Source organism: Aythya marila (genome assembly GCF_965140915.1).
Source record: "Aythya marila genome assembly, chromosome: 12".
Taxonomy (NCBI): domain Eukaryota; kingdom Metazoa; phylum Chordata; class Aves; order Anseriformes; family Anatidae; genus Aythya; species Aythya marila.
This window is the reverse complement of record NC_139053.1, coordinates 4,421,603-4,433,024: the sequence shown is the minus strand read 5'-3', so window position 1 is coordinate 4,433,024 and position 11,422 is coordinate 4,421,603. Positions and strand designations below refer to the sequence as shown.

The window sequence follows — 11,422 nt, the reverse complement described above, 5'->3', positions numbered from 1 at the left end:
TCTGCCATTTCATGTGATATCAGAATTAGACTTTGTGTCAGTAGATTTCCAAGGTATAGTTAACACTTAACATTTAGAAAACGGGATAGACTCGGTCAAGTGTTGCACAAAACTTCCAACTTATGTGTGTTTGTAATCAAAAAGAAAAGGAACTGATGCTCTTATTCAAAGCATATTCTGAATAATATTGAAAACATCTGTAGAAATACCCCAGCTTCTGAAAAAAATTCCCTTAGCTTGGGCAGAGACTCAGGAACGCAGGACATTGTTTCTTATTCTGCCACAGCCCCGGTGGTGATTATCCGCAACTTCCCTTCCTGGTGCTTCTTGCTGCACGCTGGAGATAGACCTCTTCTAGACAGTCTTTCAAGCTTTCCCCATGAAAAACATTCTATGAAGTATTGTTGCTGTTTTGTGAGTGACAAATGTACCATAAGAGATTCAAAAAAGTACTATGAATATAGTTTCTTCTCCATATAACATCCTTCTACCTCTTTGCTGTTTTTCCCCCCTACTGATAGACAGTTCTTCTCTATCCCCACACTTCCCAAATCTTTCCATCTTTCTCTTGCCAGTCTTTTTTCACAGCTCTAAACCTCCATCTGTATAGTCCTTAAATCCTAATATTTTAAAAGAAATAAATTAGAAGATACCATCCACAAAATTTCTATATTTTTAGCTCAGTAGGATTGAATTATCTAGAATTATATAGAAATACAAAAGTAAATTAAAGCATCATTGAAAACATCACTATTTAATAACTGTGATCCAAACTGCAAATAAGATGCAGTTCAATGCCTACTGAATAATTTCTATGCAAAGTTATTTGCTTTTCTATGTCTGTTCCTTTTAACCAATTTTTAGCACATTTCAAACGTGTACAAGCAAAAAAAAAATACCCAAAACACCCCCTTCCAAGTCAAATCAACTGAACAGCTGTCAAATATGTGAAGAAAATAAGTCATTATATGATAAATTGAGGCCGGTTTTGCTGCTAAGTACCTTGGAAAAGAAATCTTCCAGAAGCTGTGTAGAAAACATATTAAGTTCCATTGTTATTTCATAGATTTTCTAACATGTTTCTACTTGGTATATTAAAAAAAAAAAAAAAAAAAAAAAAAAAAAAAAGTCTGACAACATGATGCTGAATATGACTTGGTTCCCACTGAAAGCATGAATAAGTCATGTTTGAAAAAGTATTTTCAGATGTTGATGAATTGCATCAAGGTAGTTAAAGGTGAGACCTGATTAGCTGACACATTTCCAAACATGAACATTCTTGCCTACACTCCAGGCGAAAATTATGTTGAATGTTTTTGCAAATTTTCTAGCATGATGAATTTTCTCAAGTGTAACCTGGGCCCCAAGGGGCCTAACTTTCCTGTTAATTGGAATACAAACAAAATCTGTCACTCAGTAATTGAAGTACACAATGACATGTGGAGAACAGTAAGCATTCATCATACCTATACATTTGTGTGGCAACCTGTAGACTGTTGAGCATACACAGTAGTTACCCACTAATAAGATCGCCTCTGTCAGAATCCATCTTGTGGCAGTCACTACATGCCAGCAGAGGACACATTTTAATAGAAACACACACACATACATACATATATATATATATATATATATAATTTTTCCTTTAAGTTATTTCTCCAGCTATACAGTATACTCCAGCTGTTCTGTGCTCATGATGACTAGGGTAGGAAGGCAGCTCTAGAGGTCAAAGATAATGTGGCTTTTTAAGCTGGTTTTGCTTTAAGGGTCTGCCAATATAACAGCAGAGGCTGTACTTCACCATCCATGGGCAGAACTGGGTCTTAATCCTTAGCAGTGTCTAAATGACGTGTGGATGTTTGAAAAACATGTGGAAGTGCCTTCAGATACTCCAATGACATGAGTATTAATTAATTCACCAGCTTGATCTCTTATAAGCTTTCATTTACTATCAGCTACTACAAAACTATCACCAGTAAGATGCATTAGAATAAATACTGAAATCACTGCCTGCACATTACATAGACTTCAAACCCATTCTCCTGGAATGAAACTATAGGCACCCAGAAGCCAGTGATAATCTGGAAGTCTTGCTACAGATTTCACTGGGATAGAGATTTTACTTTGCTATCCTTAGCTTTGTTGACTTGGTATTAGGTGGACATGAAGCTGTGAGAAGAGCTTAGCAATCTGTATTTTCAAAAACCTGACTTTCCCAAAATTGTAGCTGGTAGAGCTGAGCAAAATTTTTCAGTTGAAATTTTCTTCAGCATATAGCGCAAATTTTGGGATTGGTTTCGTTTTGTTGTATTGTTTTGTGTAAAAACAGAAAAAGTAGGTGAAAAGGATGGAGTTTTTATTTGAAATGACTTTGTGCCATTCCATTTTATTTTTAAACAGTGACAATATTGATATATTCTTTCCCCTTGGAAATGAAATGTTTTGTTTGACCAGAAACTGATTTATTTTAAATTTAGATTTGGCCACAGTTTTGAGTAACCCAAAATAAATTATAATATTTTAAGGTTTTCAGAATTAATAAGCTGAAAAAATCAGTTACTCAATGCACCTCTAATAATAAGGGACAAGAAATTTAACTTTTAAACTTGACAGTTTAATTATAAAGCCAAAGCATGCCCAGTCCATAACTTATGGCCTGATCCTATTCCCAAAAACGTTAATACAAGTTCTTTCATCAGTGAGATCTACAAGCACTGACAGCAATTGCAATAAGCCCCTGAAATCCACAAGAAGAAGAAGGAAATATACTTTCAGAACTAGTAAAACTTTAATTAACAGGGGGTTCTCTTGGCACAGTTTTTGCTGTTAAATAAATAAAGCATTTAGTCAAAACCGTCTATATTTACTATACAAAATACTGAAAAGCAAACATTTTTAAAAGATACGGAAACTTAGGGTTCTGTGAAAAGAAACTGTGCTATATGTTATTCACACTTAATGCACATAACACAACTGCAACACAGTATTTAGATACTGCATGTTCATACATGGCTGGTGTAAAGTTTTAGTATGGGGATGCCATGTTATTAAAATTTGTTTGTATTTCACAAGATCTAAACAAGGTTGAATTTGCCTTTTGAATCTCCAAATATAATAAAACCAAACAAATCAACTCAAGGTTGTATCCAATGGTCAGTTGTGTAGCATTTCAAAGCTCACTTGCATGGCTAGTACTGCACACTTTTCAATCAGATGGGATTTTGTTATTAGTGCTGTTATCTTTTCTAGCAAAAATATCTTTGGGTGAGAGAGCATTTATGCCCCTTTGCAGCCATCTTATGGAAAACCCCACAGATCTGAAAGCACTCAAGTTTTCCAGAACATTTCTTGTTTTCAGCAGTGTTCTGCATTAGAAAACTGGACTAGGAAATAATTCCCACCTCCAAGTCTTTCTGGCATATGCTCTACTGAAAAGAGAACAGCTTTAATTATGTTTTCAAAACAAATAGCATGGCATCCCTTCTTAGATGGAATGTACACTTGTGTGTTTGCATGCGGTATAACGTAAGTCACTTGAATACATCAGACTTTGTTAACACTATAATATAAATAAGCTTATTCCTTCTACTAGACATATAAATGCCTTTTTTTTTTTTTTTTGCAGTCCATAATTATATATACATTGAAAAAGAATGATACACAAGCAGCAAAAAAGGCTTAGACTAGAACAACTCAGTGGTAACTAACCAAATTTGTGGCCTTTTCATATTTTCTATACAGAGAGTTCTGCATATAAATATTTTTGGACTTTAGGAATTTAAAAAATAAACAGAACAGTATAGTTGTCACACAGATCAAACACATTTTAAAAACATTTTGTTAGATTTAACAGAACACACTGCTGACAGCTAAAAAAAAAATAAAATAAACCAGATTTTTTAAAGAGGACAATAAGCCTAAACAACTGCTGATTCAGGGAGACAAGAGATGGACCTAATTACCAAGAAGCAGTGATTCTATTCCAATTTCACAAGAAAGCAAGGCTTTCAACTTTTTCTTTAAAAGTTGATGTCTCCGTGTTCTTAGAAAGGGCAACATCCCTCTAAAATTGGTCAGCAGTAAGGTAATACTCCATTTTGGACTGATGAAAACTCTAGTCAGAAAAAATAATAAAGGTCTTAAAATGATGTGGGATAGTTACATTTTACAATATATACTATAGGCAAAATACCACAACATTTAAAATAATTAAAATGAAATGCAAATATGTTTGATAGAACAGTTATATTGTTATGATGAGTTCTCTATTTCAAAGTTCCAAAAGCAACGTAGGCATTTTTCAGTCACTTTCTACCTGCAAAGTAGTGATCTGTACAAAACCCAACCAAATGGATTATAGATCTGGGCCCCATAGAAAGTAAAACTTGAATGTACTGACCCTTTTTTCACTTTTCCAATTTGCTTTTGACCTTCAAATTTCTCAGCAGCCAGTAAAGTCTTGTAAGTATGGTCTCAATCTCCTTCATGGAATGGAAGCCCTTTGATACAAAAAAAGTAGAAGAGGCCAGAATGACTGTGAACATTATTTTTTCACATGTTGAATTGTCTCTCAAATGGGAGAAGCACAAACTGGTAGGTGCTGGGGAAATTTAAATCAGAGGCAACTAAGAAAATGCCATGGCATGTATTTCAAAATGTCACTGTTATGGGAAAAAAATTATAATGTTAATATTCAAACCACAGATTTCTAAAACACAACAAAATGTACCTGAGAGTGTGCATATTTATATATATATATTTATATTTATATTTTATATATATTTGCCAACATTTAAAGTGAGAAAGTATATTTTCCTCAATTCTTTCTCAAAAAAAAGAACTGTGGATTTAAACAAAACAAACCCCCCAAACAACCCCTCTCCTTCCCAACCCCCCGTGAATTATACTTATGGCCCAAGCACTAAAGTCTACTGATGGTTTTGAAAACACCATTTCACATCCTCCTTTTTTCAAATGGTTACCCAAACAGAATGGAGAGTAAACAAGAGAAAAAAAAAAAAAAAAAAAAAAATAAAGGAAGTGTATTTAAATATAACCCAGTATATAACAGGCTGTACTTGTGTCAGTGAAGAATCTCAAAGAAAATAAAGTGTAAGTCATACAAATGTAGCTCTGTTGACAAGTATAGCTAATGTTTCTTTGCAATTAAGATAATTTGAAAGGATGTGAACACAAACAGGCTACATGAATGCAGTATATTAAAATTTCCCCTGTAGCACATTACAATCAATAAAAAGAAAATAAAATCTGAATAATACTAGAGGTAGCAGCTGTTTGTATTTTCTGTTATTCTGAGCATCTCTGGAGTCCAAATCTTCGAACATTGCTCCCCTGATAAAAGGCTTGTGTGCGATCAGCCGACATAGAGCAGACTGGTAAGCTAGATGTCTGCAATAGTGTTTGAAGTATCTTTCCTTCTACAATGGAAGTAGTACTTGTAAAGAAGTGCGTTGACGACCTGCATTAAATCACAGCTCAAAATCTATGGCTGTTTGCTGTTTTACAAGCCACTTAAAAAAAAATCCACAAGTTGTTTAAGTAAGCTATGCAGTTCCACAACATATAAATAGGGTAAGTTTCAAGAGTTCCATATAACCTCTAAAATAAACGCTAGCTGAATATTAATGGAGTAACAATAATATTAATCATAGTAATGCCTTAGTTCTGGTGTCACAAGAACGTGCTTCCTTCATATGGGATGATTCCCGGAGGATGTTGGTGGGATCTGTTTTATGTCTGGTAGAAATGATGGTAGTGGTGGTGATGCTCATGGTGGTGGTGGTGTTCATGCCTCTGTATCATTTGTCCGACTTGGCCTTCATACAAAATGACTGTGGGCAGGTCTCTCACATGTTCCTTTTCCACAACTGTCCCTGGAGACTGGAAGGTTTTGCACATCTGGTGATTCTCCTTTGCCCTCTGCTTATGCTTCTTGTGAACCTGTTGAGACTGCAAGGGGAGGTAAGGAAGATTCTGTCCCACCCGTGTACTTGGGGAAGCCATTGGCATGGGCCCCCCTTGAAAAGGTTTGTTTCTTACTGCCCTTCCAGGATGCACAGGAGCAACATTTTTGCCCTGGGCCTTTGGAGACCTCACAAAGTGCTTGTTTGATTCCTGGTTCCGGAGCCTCTGTTGAATTTCTGCAATCTTGGCATATGAACTCTCAGCTAGATTGATGTGGCTCGGATCCACCACTTGAGATTTCCTATGGTGAGCATGGAAGGTTTCAGGTTCATGAGAACGGGATCTAGTCTGACTCACAACTCGGCTTGGTGGGTCATGTTTTTGAGCTGCTGGAGGAGATCCTAGAAAATAACGAGCTGAGTTAGTCATCTAGTATTTCAAAGTTTTAATTAGTAGCACACAGTTGGCAGGGATAGCATTATCAGCAGAGTGAATTTTTCCTAAGGAAGTGAATGCAATTATAGCTGTCTAGTTTAATTATATTTAATCATTCTGATTAGTAAATAATACACACACATACCTACATATATAAAAATATGTTTAAGTATATATCTTTAAAAGTCTTTACATTTCATTCTCTTGCTCATTATCTATTTGAAATTCAACAAAATAACTGTGAGTGGAATAGTAAGAAGTTGGCAGAGGACAGAGAAAGGGAAGAAAATCCAAATCCCCTTAATGTGGGGGACAGAAGGCAAAATTCCAGGTATAAACCCACATTCTCTGATTTTTTGGTCTGTAATGAGTACAAAGAACATGCGACAATAGATGCTGGTATCATCTGGGGAATGACATCCGCTATCCAAAATTCAGTCCTCACCTCACCAATAGACTAGATCTACTAATTCGGATGTAAAGATTGTTCTGCTAGGCTGTCCTCCAAGTTTAGCTACACAAACAAGTACTTCAAAGCACGCTTGCAGTACATTAGCCACTCCATTGTGATTCCACCTTCACCAGTAATTACCTTGCAGCATACATACAATCCTATTTCTTCCAGTAAGTTACTACAAACAAATCACAGTTTCAAAATTCATGCACATTTAACTGAAGAAAGAAAAGACCAAAAGCTTGCAATATAAATTACCAAATTACCTGGCCCAAACTTTGATGTATAGTTTTCTATTCCTGCAAGATCCAAATAGTGGTTTCTCCTTTCAATGTTCTCATCAACACAATGACGATAGCACCCACTTTGTTCTGGATTGTTCTCACTCTGGTGATATCTGTCAGCAGGAAGCAAAATTACAATTCAGCAGAACTTCTTTAAAGTTGTTATCACCATCTGCAAACCAACAACTAATGGGCCCTTTGAAGTGACAGGAGTTGCTCACAAAGAAACAACAAATGCTTGAAATTCTGGATGACCGGATTTGCTAAGTCGATAGGCCTGAACTGACTGTTCTTTCCCCTCCTATAAATTGACCCCGATGTTGCAAAGCAAAGGAGGCTTTCAAATCGCATCGCACATGCAAAAACAAATAAAAATGTTTCAAGGGTTTATTATAGTCTGTCTTAAGGCCAAATCATTCTACTGATTCCTTAATCTGGACATGCCAAAGAAAACCTGCTGTTTGATTCACAACTGTTCCCACTGCTGTCGGGAAGTGCTGGGGTGAGCCTTGTGTCAGATAAACATTCATGTGTATCTGCTTCAGAAAGACAGACAATAGCACAGGTGTACTAACTAGAAAAAGGCTGAGAAGAGAAGGTGTTGGTAGGATACTTGGAGGTAACTGCTGCTTTCTGAAATACAATTAATAAGGTCAAATCAGCTGCTGGGTTCAGAATCTCAACTCCTTTTCCTGCTCAGCTTTGCAATTTTATTTATAGCAGAACTATTTCCTGTGAATGAATATCTGAAATACCATTCATTTATGAGGCAGAAAAAAATCAGCTAGAGGTTTACAATATTGTAGCCTATAATGCCCAACAATTCAGCAATTTAAGTGAATCTCTGCAGATATGAGCAATATATCTTCAATATAACAAGCAGGATAAGAACCACCAGATACTTCAGCCTCTAAGACCACAACATCAGCTTTGCTCTTTCACACACTCCTTGCAACTGGCACCGATGTCAGCCTACAACCAGAGTCTGTCCTTGTATCTTCTCTGAGTTTCTAAACACAGGATCCATTCTGTATGGTGGCAAGCACTTTTGTTTTGAGTCTATTAACACATTTCCAGATTTCCAGAGTTTACTAGTCCCACTGAGCCTTAGCGCAAACTGCTTTCCAGATCTAGGTTCAGACTGTTCAGGACATTACAGAACCGAGTTTCCAGTGTCTCTGTAAGACACACGTCTACAGTTTCTTTGATAGATGTCATAAGACTTGGCCTACCTGGAAGATCATTTTTACTCTACTTTGATAAAGGTCAAGCCTCCTGAATGAAGGAGAGTCTGAAAGAAAGCAGCTAAGCTTTAAAGACTGAGTCAGCTTTCAATTCTGGAAGTGACATATGGTACTGCCAAAAAAGAGGGAATGTTCAGATTTTATTTTTTTTTTTTGGATACATAGTCAACTTTGTACCTTACCTGCTCAGACACACCTTTATAAATTGTTACACTTTAGAAAGTAAACTTAGAAGATCTCCAGGGCTAGAACCTAGCTAACTGATGTTGCCAGGCATGAGTTGCCTACAGAAACCATCGGGACTTGCACATGTGTGCTAAAGACAGTGCAGTTAACCCAGAAAAAACATTGTTGGGTTTGATCCACCACAATTAAACAACACTGTATACAGCACTTTCTGTCGAAAACAAAGTTAACAGGGAACCTTTTTCTTTTTTTTGTAATAAATTCCATCTCTCATCAAGACACTGAAGAGAAGCTATCCAGTACTGCCACAGCCCAGCATTCTAATAGCTTTCTTACATGCAAGATGATATTCAGCAATGCAAATATACACAGCAAAGCAATTATACACTGATGAGCGATGTGCTCCACTGTCAGAGAACTTAAAGTACTGCTGAGAATGGAGGCATCTGGCATCCAACCTTAAAATGCTCTTCCGCACATATATAAGAATACCTAGGCATGCATCAAGTATGCATCACGTGCAGGGTGAAAGAATACACATAGTTGTTCCAAGGTTTTGTTTTGTTTTTAAATATGAAAGGCATCTGCTTAAATGCTTGTGGAGTGTATGAAAGCCCTTTCTAAAATTCCTACACTGGAGCGTCATTCTGATGGCAAGCACGCAGCAAAACAGTGGGTAAAGGGAATAGAGTGACAACAGAGTGCTGAGCAGAAAAATGCAAGGACATTTCCTGAAAGCTACACTCACAGATAACCTAGAGCTTAAGGCAGGCAGGGAGAACTCACTGAAGTAGGAAAGAGAGACAGAATGTGCATCAGTGGTAAAATGAAGATGTTTTTGAGCTTGGTGTGCATCATATTTTCCCTGTTGCACTACACTGAGCAAACTAGAATTGCAGTAGGATATCTAATCCACAAAGTTGCCTGCCAGTCCTCTTACACCACCATTTTCTACCACTCATGTCAGGCAAGCTAGCTATGAATCTAGTTGCTTGATCTTGATACTTGTATTAGCCCTACAGGTGAAAACTCCTGCCTGGAGCTTCCAGCACATGAAAAATCTAACCCATTTATCTCCCACCTTTGGGATAAAAACATTCCTATCCATTTTATCTTGAATATTAATCACATCTTGGGTGGAATTCCTAAGTGACTGAATTTGTGAAATGTGTGCACTTCTCACAAGTTCTCATTGCTGCTCTCCAGGGTACGTTTCTCTGCTAGTATCATGAGACAGTGATGTGGTTCAGGGACCTTTCCTGTTGGTTAGCAATTTGGCCAGAGTGCATGAACATCTCTGCAACCTAGATAGTGGCTCAATTGTTTGTCCTGTCCACATTTGATGAGATGCAACAAAAACTGTCAGATGTTGATACTGATCTGCTCAGCAAAAGATACAGTTATTTCCTGTCTAGGAAGGCTCTGAAAAAAAGAATGATGAGGAGGACAAATGCAGCAGAACCAAGATTCTACCCCAATATTTGCTGCCTTTTTGCCTGCGGATATAAATGGAAATGGCTGCCATCCCTAAAACCACGACATTTGCAAAAACAGGATTTTAAGGTGGATGAGCAGGGGACTTCAATCCAAGAGAGGATTTTTGCAATAGATTATCAAGCAGAAACAGTCCATTAAATTCACATAGGGCAAGTCCTTGCTTTTGGGAAATGAAATCTGAGCACCACATCTAGGCCAGCAGGCAAAAACATGGAGTATTCTTTAGTTTACACTGAATGCTCTTTACTTTGAAAAAGATTTTGTACAGAGTTGCTAACAGATTATAAATCATTTTCCAATCTGAAATTTGATTTTACTGACATTCACTCAATGGGATAACTTACTAATATTTTTACTCTGTCCAGAAAAGGAAGGCATATTTTTGTTGTAATTTCTAATAAAACTGAACACTCCTCCTCCTGATAAATTTATTAAACTCAGTACTCTTATTTTGGACAAATATACCTAAATCCATGGAAATCCAAATCTGGATTATTATTTTTTGTTTTTATTTGCAGTTGAATAAACAAATACAATTGATAATTCAATATCTTAACTGTGGCATTGCAGTAAACATTTCCCTCTGCCTTAGCATGAACTAGAAAATCCTAAAACAAATGGAACCTATACACTGATACGACCTTTTTGGAGCAACTGATCTACATTAAAATAGCGATACAGTTTAATGTATCAAAATTTCCTGGTTTTGTCTTGTTTTTCTATCCATTAAAATACCAAATTTGGAAAAGGAATAACACACCTACACTTAACTAAGAGGAACATTTTTCTTAGCTGTAACAAAGTTTAATAGTTGAAAAATACATTGCAAATAATCACATACTCTGAAGTTAATATCTATTCAGGTAATATCTATCAGTGTGTGGGATTGAGCCACCCTACAGCTGCTGTAACCAGAACCATCTTAGCAGAAAGGAACACGTAGCCAGCAGTGTACTGGAAGTTCTTGCTGCTGCTTCCTCTGCAGGACATGCCCTCTGAAGACTGTTTTCTGCAAAGCTGATTTTGTCTGCCTCTCATTACAATCCCCCTTTCTCCTTCCTTCTGCTCTCTACTGTACCCAGTGCCAGCTCAGAGGTCTTCCTTTAGGAGGAAAGGCAGTAGGAGAAGCAGTTACGGCCTGGTAAACAGCACTGAGTTAATAAAGGTTGGAGCTAACTGAGTTGACCCATGAAAAAGATGGGTTGGAAGGAGCACAGAAACAGGAGATAGCACCTATGAAGATGAAAGGGTTTAGGGTGCTTTTAGCCAAAAGGCTATGCTATATTGCTTAAACTCCATTAATAAATATTATATTTGCAGCCTGCAACTAAACAGATGCTGTACCCTGAAGAGCCAACAGAAGAAAATGTAACATGGACCACAGTTTTCTTTAAAAA

General features: G+C 36.9%; 1 protein-coding gene across 2 annotated transcripts in view; it reads right to left on the bottom strand.

The window, feature by feature from the left end:
* Positions 1–1,546: 1,546 nt before the first annotated feature.
* The window catches only part of NKD1 (NKD inhibitor of WNT signaling pathway 1), a 111,251-nt gene continuing 101,375 nt past the window's right edge, over positions 1,547–11,422 (bottom strand). For both annotated transcript variants that reach the window (XM_082769974.1, XM_082769975.1), the window contains 2 exons: positions 7,081–7,211; positions 1,547–6,326 (listed from right to left, as the gene is read on the bottom strand). In XM_082769974.1, coding sequence (XP_082626100.1) covers positions 5,752–6,326; positions 7,081–7,211 — 706 coding nt within the window. In that variant the 3' untranslated portion in view covers positions 1,547–5,751. The remainder of the gene's footprint in view (positions 6,327–7,080; positions 7,212–11,422) is intronic.